This window comes from Anabrus simplex, chromosome 11 (genome assembly GCF_040414725.1).
Source record: "Anabrus simplex isolate iqAnaSimp1 chromosome 11, ASM4041472v1, whole genome shotgun sequence".
Taxonomy (NCBI): Eukaryota; Metazoa; Arthropoda; class Insecta; order Orthoptera; family Tettigoniidae; genus Anabrus; species Anabrus simplex.
The window spans coordinates 55,227,034-55,242,891 of record NC_090275.1 but is presented as its reverse complement, the minus strand read 5'-3'; the positions used below and the strand labels follow the sequence as shown (position 1 = coordinate 55,242,891).

Below are 15,858 nucleotides of genomic sequence, written 5' to 3'. Positions count from 1 at the left end.
TGCTGCCCTTTTACAGAATCTACGATTCTTTGTTGATTTTCGGGGTCAGCAAAATCGATGGAGGACGCAAAAGATTGGTCTTCCTCCAGAAAGTGTGCTAGTTCCCTTACTTTTCAATATGTGTACCTACGACCAGCCACATCCACCTCATACTAAGTGTTTCCGATACGCTGATGATCTGGCCTTGGCTACTCAGAGTGAATGCTTTGAAAGAGTAGAAAACAAATCTCATTCAGCATTGGATATTTTATCTCACTACTATGAGACCAATAATCTCAAACCAAACCCATCAAGAACTCGAGTATGTGCTTTCCATCTGAAGAACAAACAAGCCTCGAGGAAGCTGCAAGTGAATTGTAAGGACAAAATTGTAGAACATAATTACACACCGAAATACTTCGATGTTAAGTAATGAACGTTGGTTTCGTGGGTCATTGTATTAATGTAAATAAATAAATGAATACTGGATTAAAGCTACTATATTTATTTAATGAAGCCAAGCTTTCAGCCAAATTGCATTGCCCTTCATTAGGGCATGTTAAGTTCTGCTTCACCGGGCGAGTTGGCCGTGCGTGTAGAGGCGCGCGGCTGTGAGCTTGCATCCGGGAGATAGTAGGTTCGAATCCCACTATCGGCAGCCCTGAAGATGGTTTTCCGTGGTTTCCCATTTTCACACCAGGCAAATGCTGGGGCTGTACCTTAATTAAGGCCACGGCCGCTTCCTTCCAACTCCTAGGCCTTTCCTATCCCATCGTCGCCATAAGACCTATCTGTGTCGGTGCGACGTAAAGCCCCTAGCAAAAAAAAAAAAAAAAAAAGAAAAAAAAGTTCTGCTTCCGACAATGAGCAAAGAAATTCAAAGAAACGTGGAAGTCATGGCCGTACTATCCACGGCCTACCTCACAAATTGGGCTCAAGGATCATCGTGTTGTGATTCACCGCCCTCTGTCGATGGTTGCGTGTGTGCTTCCCGTTGTTCCATGGTGGTGTTATGCATGTATTTCTGCAGTACAGGTCTCCATGTATTTGATAACTTGAAGCAGTCTTCCCTATTGATGTTATTTGGGCGCTGCTCTATCTCTATGGCTTCCCTTACCAGTTGAGCATAGAAGTCTTTTACATTCGCGAATACCTTCGCCTGGTCAAAGATGATTTCATGGTCTGTACTGTAGAAATGTTCTGCTATGGCACATACTGTAGAAATGTTCTGCTATGGCACACTGGCTTATGGCATTCTCCATGGAGGATGAAAGAGTGACATTCTTTACCGACCTGATGTGTTCTTTCACCCTGGTGCTGACAAGCCTTTTTGTCATGCCAATATATGAGCAGCCACAACCACATGGAACTTCATACACGCCCGGTGTTTCAAGATGTGATCTTTCTTTGAATGGTCGAAACAGGGGTTTGAGTTTCCGGTCTGTGGTGAAAACTGGAATTATATTGTACTTCCTAAGAATGCGCCCTATACTGACAGTTATACCTGCCACGTAAGGAAGGAATACTTTCTTCTTTTTACTGTAGTCCTGTTTGGTACTATCCCTGTTAGGCTCCTTGATCTTCACAGCTTGTGCTATGTCTCCTGATGTATAGCAGTTTTTCTTCATGGATATTGTCAGTTCTCTTAATGCACTTGAGCAGTTATCAGAGTCTGCAACTGACCTTCCGATCCCAACCTGGCAGGTTCGATCCTGGTTCAGTCTGGTGGTATTTGAAGGTGCTAAATATGTCAGCCTTGTGTCGTAGATTTACTGGCACGTGAAAGAACTCCTGCAGGACTAAATTCTACCCATTACCTCTATTCTTCTGAAATATATTGATCCCTGGAAATTTTTTTACCGGGGCGTAAAGCAATTATTATTATTATTATTATATTTTTTTTACTGACCTTATTTTGGATGTTGCTATTGGCAGTTTCTAAATTGATTTTTATTGCTAAAATACCATATTTCGACTCTTAACAAGTTAGTTTCCTTTTGGAAAGTGCTGCTGCTAGATGTATTCTAATATGAAATGAGGCTTTTGTTCATGTTGTTTTGTAAAGTATTTATGCACTGAGTATTACGCACTTGACTGGTGATTAGATCATTGTACGCATGCAATGTAAAGTAAGGATTTTCTAATTTGATTTTTTAATATAATTAACTGATAACTTATATTAATCGAATTTCTGTGATAGTTGTTTCCATTGGTTGATGGGAGTTTCCATTAATCTCATTGTTACGCATTTACTTGTAATATGCAATTGTATGGAAAAATATTACTTTCCTCTGAACCACTTCAATAGTATTACTTCAAATGAAATCTGTGAACTTACTTTGGAAATATTGAATTATTAAATTGAATCAGATGGACTTTCAGTGACTGGGCAGTGATGCTATTTTCTGTGTAATTTTATAATCGGTTTATTTTTGACGAAAACATATGGGCATTGAATTATGTTCTGTTTAATTTCAACTTGAAAAGGAAATTATTAACGTATAAGTATTCAGCATTGTAAATATTACTGTAGTATTTTGCATTCAGTGCAGTGGATCTCTCTTGGTGATGTTACAGTACAAAAGTAAAGCTTTACTTCGTTTTGTGTTGTATGCAACATTTTGTGTTTGTGAGACCTTCCATTAAATTACATGATGGGTGATACTGGTGTTGATAATATTAAACACTATCAGAAGCAGCGACGATCAATTAAAATTGGCTCTTCCAGCTCTACACAGGTGGACGCCGACCACAAGGGAGACCACCGTAGCGGTGGATTGACACTTACTGAAGATAAGAGTCTTTTGGGCCTCAACCCTTGGGATGTTCTAGACAGAGTCTAATGACGAAAATATAGCCGAATAGTGCACCCTGTTTGATAGGGAAAGGGGAAAACACTGTGAAAGATAGAGTACAAACTTTTTTCAATATGAACACTTACTGTGCACTTTTTCTATTTCAAAATAGTCCTTCATCTTTTTCAGTTTGACAAAGGTTTCACTTTACAAAGGTGAAAAAATGAGTGTATTCTCCTAATTCAATACATCATATATTCCATTATTAGACGGAGTAAACAAATTCAAACATGTTTTGGCTCGTTTGATCCATCGTCAGTGAAAAATGAGGGGGGAGGGGTTCAAACAATTTACATAATATAAGTTAAAAAATGCCAAAAAACATAATGAAGGAACAAATGAAAAAACAAGAGCATTCATTTGTTCCTTCATTATGTTTTTTGGGGCATTACTTCAACTCCTGCACGATTATGGATCTTCGTATGTGTTCAATTGTGATGTGACTTTGTCCCTGACAGTGTTAAAAAACTGGCTCATTTAACCGTTCTCCGCTATTCGTAAACATTGTGGGACTTTGCCTAGCGCTGCGTGTGCCATGCTGCTGCTCAGAGAATTGCGCACTGTTTTCTTTTGAGTGACTTGCAACTTCTTTTGAGTTTTACAGTGTCTACTCCCATTCATTTTTAATCGCCTCTTCTACTGATCCGGAGTGTATTTGATCTTTTATTTCCTTTTCATATGCATTGATTTTCTTGTTTTAATCAGCTGATGATGACCTGGACTAGGGTCGAAACCGGTACCATTTCTACTTATTATTAAATGGGAATGTAATTCACTACATTTCTTATTCTTTTGTATTGAATAGGTTGAATCTCTTTATCAATTATTTCAATTTTAACTGTAATATTCTTCAATACAGAACAATGAAATTTTTAACTTTAAATCTCAACCACAAAGCGGTGAAAATCAATAAATTTTTGGTTGAAGTCATTCGGCATTCTTTGGCATAATGTTCTTCGCCGAAGAGATCCCATTTCTCTTCATAAAATTAATCATCCAGCCTCGGCTAACCTTAAAATCGGAGACACTGATTCCATGTGCAGCAGCTATTTCCCATCGTTTAAAATATATCATTTAGTGAGAAACGGCATATCCAGAGTTGCGTAACGAAATCGCATATTTAAGTAGATCCCTCTCTTCTTGCGGAAACTTGCCACTGTGAAATGCATTGAGAGATGTGTTGGACGCTTGAATTGCAATTTTCTGTTTCCGCCGGTAGTGCACGTTTCATTCGGACACTGAATACTTGGGGAAATGCTGCCCTGTTTCTGTATGTTTTGATGTAACTGATCACAGAGAGTTTATACAATGCCACATTACTCGAATACTTCCTCATTGTAGATCCATAAACAATTTTGAGATCACAGAAGATATGTTTGTGCCAGTTTGGAATAGTGTCACTACCCACTTCTGCGCTGATTCAGTCACTGAACTAGTGCAATGGTATTTCCTACCGGCTGGTAACGGCACGTTGCCCAATATTTGGAATGCCCAGTTTCGCAATAGGAAGGCTGCCACTGGAGTAGCTGACATTTTTATTTCGAAACTCATCTGGAGCTGCGTGACGGATGTTGGAAGAAGTGAGTGTGTCAATTACAGGAACATCTCTTTTTCCCCACTTTGGCCCCAAAATATTGGGATGCATAAATTGTGCAAGGGTGTTAAGTCATTCGAGAAAATACGGTAATCTATTTTTACTTTGGATTAAGATGGGCTCATACGTCCTAAGATAATAGCTTTCATGATGATATGATTGCTGTTTAAAGGGGCCGAACACTTAGGTCATCATACCCGTATAGTTATCTATAGTTTTATTGATCACAGAGTTGCAATTTTGTAACAAGGGATAGTATTGCCAGTGAATTACAGCTGTCTTCGTTACCCACAATACTAAACGAAACTGAAATTGCCTTGGTGTTCATTGCTACAACTATCTTATAACATTTAAAATCAGTTTGGGAAATTTAGGAGTATGAATTCACTAATTCAACTGCTGATTAAAGGGGAAATTTGGTTATATGTTTGCTGTACATTTAAGAAACTTTGTATCCTGTCTCCTGCTGATGAAATTGTAATTGAGTGATTCAGGTGAAAATGATTGAGCTTATTAGTAGTCATTAGTAGGCATGTTCTGTAATGGAAAACATATTCCGGAAAATCGCTGCTACATTACTTGATTTTTGCTGTTCATGAAAAAGCAACGGGAAACTACCTCACTCCTCATTTCCCTAGTATGCATCTTTAGTGATGCCTAGGTCATCTACGATAGCTGTTAAGGACCTAACCAGCCTTAGGACTGAATACCCAACATACAACATGGATGTATCAACATGGATGTATTGTTTAATCATTGATGGTTATTCAAAAGTACGTAATAATAATAATAATTTGAATTTGAAGGTGGAATTTGAATATCTGCTAGTACTTTGGAGGTTCTCTAAAATTTATTTTAAAACTACATTATATTCATACTACGAATCTGGCTAAACGTGCTCATAGTAATGAAAATTAGCTGATGTCAAACACTGTATTTTACCTGTTTCTTAGTGTTTTTTCTCTGTTTTCATGCATTATTTTTCTGAGTTCCATCTCTCATATTTGCTACTGTATTAGTCTCCTTGATCATTGTCTTAAAGAGAAAGTGTTTGTTGTGTTACAGTGCCTGTGTGAAGGATGCAGGCCTGGAATCAGTGGAGTGCTGCTGCTGGCTATGCCACCTCAGCATACCAACCACCAGCAACAGTGGCCAATGGAGCAGCAGCTGCGGCAGTTCCAGCGGCCACTGCATATCCTCTTGGCTATCAGTATTACGGAGCTGCTCCAGCTATGCCTGCTGCCACACCAGTAAGTGGGCTGCTCAGTCCAGGTCATATGATATAGTTCCATATATGTGGGAGACTACTATTATGTTAGTCATTTTTTTAAGTTTGTTTTGTTAGTACTTGTCCATATCATGCTTATATATTGCATTTATTATTTTCCTGAATTTTTTTTGCAGTATGAGGGTTGTGTTTAGTTTTTCTATTATCAGTAGTAGGACACAGCATTGTATAAAGGAGATTGGTAAAAGCTATGTTCTGAAAGCTGGTAGGCTTTCTCCACACCATATTTTTTGTCTTATGGTTATTTTATACCTGATCTATTCTGATGGTTTTATTTTGGATCAACATTACAAAATGACTTGATAAATCTTGATCCTCTCTTGTTCTGTATAATTTTCTGTCTTGTTAAGTGAAAAGTGACTGGTCAGTAATACATTATCGGGATTGGAAGGGAACAAACAGGTGTCGAATCAAGTTGTATAAAGATAGGAACATACGGAACAGATAACAGGACAAACACAATAGCAGGTTAGTGTGGGAAGAGGGAGTAACAGAAAGGGAAGACGAGGACAAACATGAAAACACATAAGAACACGGACAATCTTATACACTGCCATCTTCAAATAAATAATCTCTCTCTAATCTGTCTATTTTTACATGCATCTCTACCCAGCACCAACAAGCTCAATTTCTCCAACTTCATATGGAGGGCGAGCATCAACAATCGTTGAGGGGTCACATTGACAGATCTTGTAGCTGGGAAGCAGAAATAAGTTAGCCGGGGGCTGAGAAGAGGTGATATAGAAGAAATGGGATTGATGAGAAAGCTACTGTATAATCTCGAATACCACCTGCCACCGAATAAGACCCGCACCCTTATTTTGAAAGAACAAAATTAAAAAAAAAAATGAAGTCAAAATTATTTACAACCTTTACTAAAACACACCTAATGATTAGAAAATACAAATAAAAGTAAACAAATATTTCCAGAACGATATCCAACGAGTTCATTCATCATCATCGGTACCAACTTCGGAACTTCTGAATCAATGCAACTATGAAACTTATTGCAACAACACGGAGAGGTGAACAGACGACAATGCAAGCAAAGAGCAGAGGAAGGGTCATAATGCCGAAGAAAGAAAGTCTTGTCCTAATAGTGAGAGCGCGGCTGTTTAGATGCTACCAGAGTTGTGAACATGTTCAGTAAAGCTACCATACAGTATGTGCGTGCATGCGCATTATATAATATATATAAAAATCTACCCGCTGGTGTTACCAGATCTCAGAACTCCGGCTTTATGAACAGTTCACTTGTGGAAGACTGGATAAAGTGTGTCTGGAAACGCCGCCCTGGTGCATTATTGGGACAAAAGACCTTGCTTGTTCTCGACAGTTACCACGGCCACAGAACAGACGCTGCGAAGAAACATATCAAGGATGGGAAAACCAACCTAGCAGTCATTCCGGGTGGGATGACTTCTATTCTACAGCCGCTGGATGTCTGCATGCAGCTCTGTACAGAATGGATGGCAGCTGATAATCGCACACTGACACCAACTGGTCACATTCAGTGCCCAGAAGTTCAGCTGCTGTGTTTGTGGATTGTGACGGCATGGAATCTTATCCCTGGAAACCTCATTTGGAAGAGCTTCAGGAAATGTAGCATTTCTAATGCTATGGATGGCAGTGATGATAACATTTTGTGGGAAGGTGGTTCAGAATATCTTGGTATTTTCACAGCAGTTCAGATACTGGCAAATTATCACCGTCATTGGTATGAACTTCAGATTCAGAATATTTGATGACAATCTTAAAATACTTTGGATCTTGGAAAATCTTAAGATAATGTTAATTAAAATTGTCTACCAGGTCAACACATGTTAATCGTATTAAACAAGGCTGGTACCACTGTATACCGGATGCTACGGATGAGGTGTTGCTGAAATTAAATGTTGCTATAACAAAGATTGCTGTATATGAAGGGGATAATACTTCAGAAATCTTCGGTCTTGATCGAGAATTAGAATGCCGCATGAATACAGGAGTTCGTCCTTTGGGTTTTCATGCCTTCATTTTCCTCTCCATTTTGCTTTCTCCCTCTCCCCACACTCCCAACCCCAATATTTGTCTGTGTAATGGATACATGTTTTCCCCAATTTTTATAGTGGATTTATGTAAGACAAAATCTATAACGAAAAAATTAGGCTCAATGACAACACTGACGAGCAAAATAAGCACAGCACAATTTTTGGAGAAATACAAATTTAATGAACTAAAATAGTTCTAAGAATGCAAAATATCATAATGAATTCTTGAGGTGTATTTTTTTTACATTGTATTATATCTCATTTAAACAAAAAAACATTTTAAGCAAGAAAATGACATATAAAATGGGAGCGAAAAGAAGTCTTCGTTTCTGGAAGTGAAGTATTTGGAGCAGAGGGCATATATTTGACCTCGGATCATTGTGGTACTTGGGTAGTTAAGGTTAAGCTTGTTGCCTCAACAAAGGTGGTATGAATGATGCCTTTAAAAATTATGAAGATATACTTAGTCCATAAAAAAACTCTTTATCAGTGGGTATCTTCGTATTATTTTTGGAGTTGCATTGAATTATCTTTAGAATGTGTAGTATGGTGTGTTCTCAAAAGCTGTTTGTAACCATATGGCTCTTGTGATGTTGGTAGTGATTCTAAATTGTTGGGACGTGCTTGAGGAACGGAAGCTCATTTTAAATTGGTGGTTGAAGCTTTAAAATGTTGAAGTGTAATGTGCATGGAGATGTTAGTTTGGAACACAACTTCCAACATGCTTGAAAATGACACAGCTTTATGATAAGTTTGAGATGCATGGTATCATTTGTGACACACAAGGGATCTTAGAAATTTTTGCAATGTTACCTTAGAAGTGTGCTACACGAAGTGCTCCTGAGACAGGTTTGCAGTGCGAGTGTTCAACACATTCTGAAAGTTGCTTAGTGGAAGCTGTACATACCAAGGCTGTTGTATGCGTTGAATGAGGATGATCCTCATCGATGAAGGGTATTTTACAGTGTGTGCACAGACAGTGGATAGGACGGAGAGCTATATTTGAAATCCCTCCATGTTCACCAGATTTAACACCAGAACTGTGGCCGGGTCATTATCGGAAGGTTTTCTAATTCTTTCCCTGATAGTTCTTTTTATTTTACTTAGGACTCCATATTTTAATACTTTACACCAATTTGTAATAAACATCCGCCGGGCTGAGTGGCTCAGATGGTTAAGGCGCTGGCCTTCTAACCCCAACTTGGCAGGTTCGATCCTGGCTCAGTCCGGTGGTATTTGAAGGTGCTCAAATACGACAGCCTCGTGTCGGTAGATTTACTGGCACGTAAAAGAACTCTTGCGGGACTAAATTCCGGCACCTCGGCGTCTCCAAAGACCGTAAAAGTAGTTAGTGGGACGTAGAGCAAATAACATTATTATTATTATTATTATTATTATTATTATTATTATTATTATTATTATTATTATTATTATTATTATTATTATTGTAATAAACATCCACACAGTTCCCTACTTCTGGGGACAACCCTAAAAAGAAAAATCTACACACACCTAGACCTATCAGTGACAGTGATGTATCACAACTAGGCAAATTAGCACGCCAGCTGTGCAGGAGTAGAAGCAGCCGCTGATATTCGTTACATTATTAGTGTTTGTATATGCCAGGTGTTAACACAACACTTCTCATTGCTTGTGGGCTGAAATGTGGTATAAGTGTGCAACTTTTCTAGAAAGTTGTAATATAGACAAGGCTGTTTATTATGGCTTTGCGTCAAATAATCAAACGGCAGGATATTATTTACACCCTGAATGACATTTCAGACAATGAATCTGATGAAATACATAAACTTTCAGATATTGCCACAAGGTACTAAAATTTTATCTTCAGGGCCGATGACCTTCGATGTTAGGCGCCTGAAAACAATAAGCATCATCAGCAAAATTTTATCTTGAGGTTGTATGACCTGGGTAGTTGGTGTGGTGAATAATGTCGCAGTGGTAGACGTGCACACCATAATATGTTCAAGGATTGCCATGGCCCCACTCCACATGCAAAACCTATGTGAATGAAACTTGCATCAGTGCTTGGAAACTGATGATCTCTGAAAAGATGCTGAAACACATTGTGACGTGCACTGTGTCGGAGGCATTTCGTGTGCTTAAGGAACTTGAAGCATTTTTTTAGTACTGTACATCCGTAGGAGCGAAGAGCGAGTCAGTGAAGTGAGGTGTTCCATTTGTAAACGTGACGATGGCATGTGAGATTTAGTGAAATAATGCGATTATTCAGATTTGATGTTAAATCTAAGAGATCCAAAAGGATAAAATAAGAAGGGTTTGCCTTGATATGCAATATTTTTTTATGATTTCATTGCAATTGCTCAGTGTAGGTACATACCAGAGCAGTATATATACCTATTGATGAGCTCCTTCTCAGTGTTTCTGCAGTTTTAGACAGATAAATACAGACAGAAATATTCAGTGGCATTAGACAAGACTCGAAGTATGCTGTGAACACTTTCCCTCATCTAGGAAGAGATAAATGACCCTGGTCCCAGTGGCGAGTGTCTTTGGGGACTTGGTTGTAAAGTAACTGATGGGACCGTACATGTACAAAGGAAGAAATTTCACATGTGACAGTTACTTTCCCTCCTTGTTCTGGCTGAAACCTTGAAAAGCAATTCAACTCCTCTTGTCAGTACTATAAATAGAGCTGGTACGGAAGTCCCGGTCTGTGTCCAAAAGGGAAGGGAAACGCGGTATACCACAGCATTGCTGAAGACCAGTGATGCTACACTAACGATCTTTAAACAAAAATGTTCTCGTTCTGAGTACCATGCATCCAGATGTTCACATTGAAGATAGTGGATATAAGAAGCCGGGCACAATGACTTTTTATAACAGATCTAAATATGGAGTTCATCCAGTCCATCAAATGTCTCTGTAAGTACTCGGCGATCTGCTTACGTGGTAATCTGCGTCCAGTCGTTATCTCCCCCATGTCAGATGGTGGCTACATTTTTAACACTGCATGTTGACAGCTAAGTCCATTCCCAGATTCACGTAGATCGCTCTTTTAGAAGATGGGTGAGACATCCTGGTGGAGATAATTGAATATGTAAAGGTCCTTTCTTGCCAAAAGAACTTCCATAAAGATAGATGTCAATTCCTTGAACAACAAAACTAGAGTAATATATGAAGGTAATCAGCATCTAAAAGCCAACAATATAAACCGTGCATTGGTAGCGATACAAGAAGCCCTAAAAACTCCAACAATTCCTGTCATACAAAGGACAGCCAAACCTAGGTTCGATACAGAATGCTATCTACTGTGAAAGTTCTGCAAGCCCTACATGAGGCCAAACTACATAAAGAAAGGACCGTTCTGGAAACGTACACAGTCAAACGTAAAGAGTACAAAGCCATGCTGAAAGCGATAAAACCCCTGTATATAGAAAATCAAGCCCTTAGGGAGGAAGACGAAGCACTTAAAGACCCTTTTGTAGCCACCAGGAGAAAGTCCAATAGAAAACAAGCAGAAATCCAAATGAAAGTATGGGAAAAGCACTTCTCACAGATTCTGAACGTTGCACAATCGCAAACTGCATACAACACTACCCATCTCACAGGAACTAGCCCAGTCTCACAATTCTCAACAGAGGAAGTGAGAGCAGCAATAAAGGATACAGAAGACAGAATGGCGACCGACCCAGATGGGATCTACAATGAGATGCTAAAAGTCTCAGCAGAAACACTAAGTGAGCTATGGACAGACCTGTTCAATAGATGCCTATCATCAGGGGAAATACCAGATGAATGGACGAAATCCATGATAAAAGTCATCTACAAAGGTAAAGGCAAAAGCAATGACCCAAACTCATACTGTGGTATTGCCCTGTAGAATACCATTTTCAAAGTCTTTACAATCCTAATCCTCAAGAGAATCACTCCGGCACTAGATCCAATGATCCCTAAACAGCAATTCGGGTTCAGGAAAGGAATGCCTTGCATGCCGTAAGGAATCTATTAAATTATTAATCTATTAAAACGACATAGAGGAAGCTCTTAGACATCCCAAAGGAATATTTCACACAGTATTCGTAGACTTCAGAAAAGCTTTGGACTTACTGACCAGATCAAAGCTTGTTCCGAAACTAGAACATAAGTTAATAGAGGACTACAACAAAGTGGAAGTATATGACGGAATATCGACCTCAAAAGAAATAATCCAGACAATTGGAGTTTTGCAAGGGGACACACTGAGTCCCATCCTGTTTAACGTCGCGACAGCAACATTACGATTCCAGAGGAAACAACTTCAGTTTCTCTCTGTTTACGCGGGCGACAATGGTCCTGGGTTCCCCAAACCGGCAAGAGCTACAGAAAGTCGTAAATCACCTTCACAATTGGGTAGTTGATTACGTTCTCAACATAAACCAGAGAAAGACAGTGTACATGGCTTTCCGAAAAGGGGGAAAACTAGCAGCAGAAAACAAAATGACTCTCGGCAAAGAAGAACTCACTTCGGTCAATACCTACAAATACCTCGGCGTCAACCTGCAAACAACGTGCCACTCTTTCAGACACCACATAGAGGAACGAGCATCAGCACCATCAGAGGAATATATGATCTGAAGAACATAACCAAACTCTCACTACGAACAGCAATGACACTCTTCCACGCCAAAATAACTACCACTATCTCATATGGCCTAGAGATAATATGGGAAAGGCTAACCACAACAGACCTCACCATGATAGAAAAAGTGAAAGCACACTTCCTAAAGAGAGCTCTGGGCGTGGCAAGATCGTCACCGTCCAGAGTAATCTATGAATTAGCAAGGGAACCTTTCTATATAGAAGACCTCCGATTCTAACTACACCTGCCATCTACCGTGCAAATGGAGAAGGTACTTGAGCAGAAGCTTCTGAAGCAACAGGACATACCACCGGATTTTTACACAACGGAAGCAATGGCCGATAGACGATGGACACAGAAAAATCAGGAACTAAGAAACGTAGTCACAAGACTTGCCGTACATGGCTTCTATCGCAAAATTTGCAAAAACATAAAATATCGTGAACCGAACAAAGAATGCATATGTTCTGTGTGAGAATCCATGCGACAATACCACAATACTGTGTAGAAAGTGTAGTAAAAGGGAAAAGAGTATAGTTGACTGTAGCAAAGACTAAACCGCCTCGAGCATCGGTAAATTGCAGTATGCTGTGCGACAATATTTCATGTTTACTTTGTAACCTTGAAACCTATTGTATCCATCACACGGCCATCTGGCTGCAATAAATTCGTATTTTTATTTCTTTCTTGCCATGACGAGAGCTGAAACTGACACAAATGGTTTTTTTTGCTTTACGTCGCACCGACACAGATAGGTCTTATGGCGACGATGGGACAGGGAAGGGCTAGGTGTGGGAAGGAAGCGGCCGTGGCCATAATTAAGGTACAGCCCCAGCATTTGCCTGGTGTGAAAATGGGAAACCACGGAAAACCATCTTCAGGGCTGCCGACAGTGGGATTCGAACCCACAATCTCCCGAATACTGGATACTGGCCGCACTTAAGCGACTGCAGCTATCGAGCTCGGTCACACAAATGTTTTAGAATGTGATCACACACACGACCATGTGGAAATTATCTTAGAATAATACGCAACTTGTCCTCGAAAATCGGCTTCACTCGAGCGCTGCAATAGAGAGTCACTTCGAAGTAGCAGTGAAGCACGTCGAAGTAGAAGCAAAACAGTTCGAAGTAGCAGAGAACGTTTATTTCTAAAGCACAGGTATTTATGCATTTACACTTCGAAGTATGGCCTTACATTGCCTCGTAATTGAACATCGTACTTTCACTTGATAGGTTCTCATAATTCGAGTAAGTACTACTTCGAGAACATCCGCCACGTGCTATCAATTGGAGCGGCCTTGAGAAATTCCTCGTGGGTCACATGACTACGACGAGCTGGTCGATTGAAAAATCAATACATTGTTCACCCTATCTGTTCAAACCGGTTCTCTGCGTGAAGACAAGGCTGGGTCAGAATAAACTTGTAACATACTACACTCAATGAAAGAATGAAACAATCCATTTACCACTTATAATAAAATATTCATTATAGGCCAAATTTGAAGGGGACAATAGAAAGATTTTCATTTCCTGATTAATACCAAATAAATATGTTACAATTCTCTAGGTTTTAATATATAGTGATCAGTAACTCTCCTCCTTAATTGAGTCTCATAAAATGAAAGTGACCTATCCGTGGTTATAGAGGTTAGCCAAACTGCCGCAGTTCTAGTGTTAACATCTTTGTACTTAAACCTTTGGGAGACTTTGGAGGATGCTGTGTATTGCAGGAAACCATATACACTGGAGGCCCTTGCTCAAGAAATTATAGCAGCCTGTGCAGAAATCCTCGCAAACACGACAACGTTCAAGCAACCATTTGCTGTTGTGATATGTGCCTGGCGGCTGATGGAAACCATTTTGGTAACTGAAAGTAACTGAACAGTTGCAGCAAGCCTCTATTAAACCTGTGATAAATGTACTGTAGTTCAGTAATAACTCAAACTAAAATAATTTGCGACAGTTGTTCGACGGGCTGTGTATTGCATTCAAAGTACCATTTTAGTACATTAAATTTGTATTTCACAAATCCATGTATGTTTTTTTTTCATTTCAGTGTAGTAGCAGTAGAAATAATAATAATAATAATAATAATAATAATAATAATAATAATAATAATAATTGGCAACCATGTGCAGGCATCTTAATTTGATTCCATGTAAGCTGCCTGTTGGCAATTTCAATGTTCTGTTTTACTCGACCACACATCAGAGTAACACAGATCTCTTCTGGAAGACCTATGACAGAGTTTTAATTTTTTCGGGTGAGTAAGTTACGATATGGAGTGCCGAATAGACTTTCTTCTGCCTTTCAGAAACCAGACTACTTCTGCCAGCTTTAAACTGTGATATTGATACCCAGAGACTGACACACTACCACTGATCCACGTATGGAGTTGGACTAATTGAAACTTATACCATATGCAATGTGAATCTATAGCATCATTTAAAGATATCACAAACTTGTAGTGATTAGAAAAGTCTACAATCGATTAACTAGTATCAGCTGCTTAAACTTGCGTTAACAGAGATAGCATACAGTGTACTGTAACTTCAAATTACAGATTAAGTACAACAGTGATTGCTGGTTAAACAACAACATATTACCAGCATTTTATTGCTCCTATTACAGTAAATCTTGCTGCGCAACTTCAATATTTCGACTTACTTCTCTCTTTTACAAAAGCATTGTTAATCAGCACAACAGACTACTGCACTGGATTATTTGCTGTTGAGTGTATTTTGTAATCATCATCATAATCATTCACAAACTCCATTTTCCCAACTGTGGTTCAGAAGCACTCGCCATTTGCTCCTGTCATTATGTAGTCTGTCCATTCAGATAGACTGCTCCAAGTATTATCATAAGTCCAAGAATAGTCAAAATGAGTTACGATAATCACAGAACCTATAACTTCAGTATTTTTCCTCTGTATACAAATCATATCTCCTGCGCCCTAAACTTAGCAGCAATAATAGACCTTCACGTCCCCTCCGTGGAGAATAACATTTCAAAATTTTTATAGATTTTCTTTAACTGTTAGGCTCTTTGGTCTGCCGAAAATAACTTTGAGGAAATAAAAAGCTACTTGAAAGAGAAAACATATGGTAACAGTAGGACTCCTGAAAAACAACTTAATTTGAATAGAATGACATGTTTTATTCTTGAAAGATCATCAGATTCTATCAATCACACTCAGATATTTAGAATTTTTGTTTATTACCATTTGAATGTAATAAAGCCTCGTTAAGACGTTTCTGCAGGGGACAAGGAGAAATGTGTTAAGCGAGAAACCGTACTACTGAATATATGAATAAGAACTATCCAACAGGGATGTGGAAACACTAGATACAATTTTTTTCCGACATGGCATTTTACATTGTGTGATATAGATGTTGATTCCCATAGGGAATCTGAAATATTTGTCCTGAATGAGTAAATTTATAATACCAATATAAATGGTCCGTTATTGGGCATTATAAATTTTCCAGCTGACTCATTCTTGGTTGC

General features: G+C 38.9%; 1 protein-coding gene across 8 annotated transcripts in view; it reads left to right on the top strand.

Moving 5' to 3' along the window:
- ZAP3 overlaps positions 1-15,858 on the top strand; it is a 491,484-nt gene that overhangs the window by 46,266 nt on the left and 429,360 nt on the right. For all 8 annotated transcript variants that reach the window (XM_067155237.2, XM_067155235.2, XM_067155234.2 and 5 more), the window contains one exon: positions 5,494-5,678. In XM_067155237.2, the coding sequence (XP_067011338.2) occupies positions 5,508-5,678 (171 nt within the window). In that variant the 5' untranslated portion in view covers positions 5,494-5,507. The remainder of the gene's footprint in view (positions 1-5,493; positions 5,679-15,858) is intronic.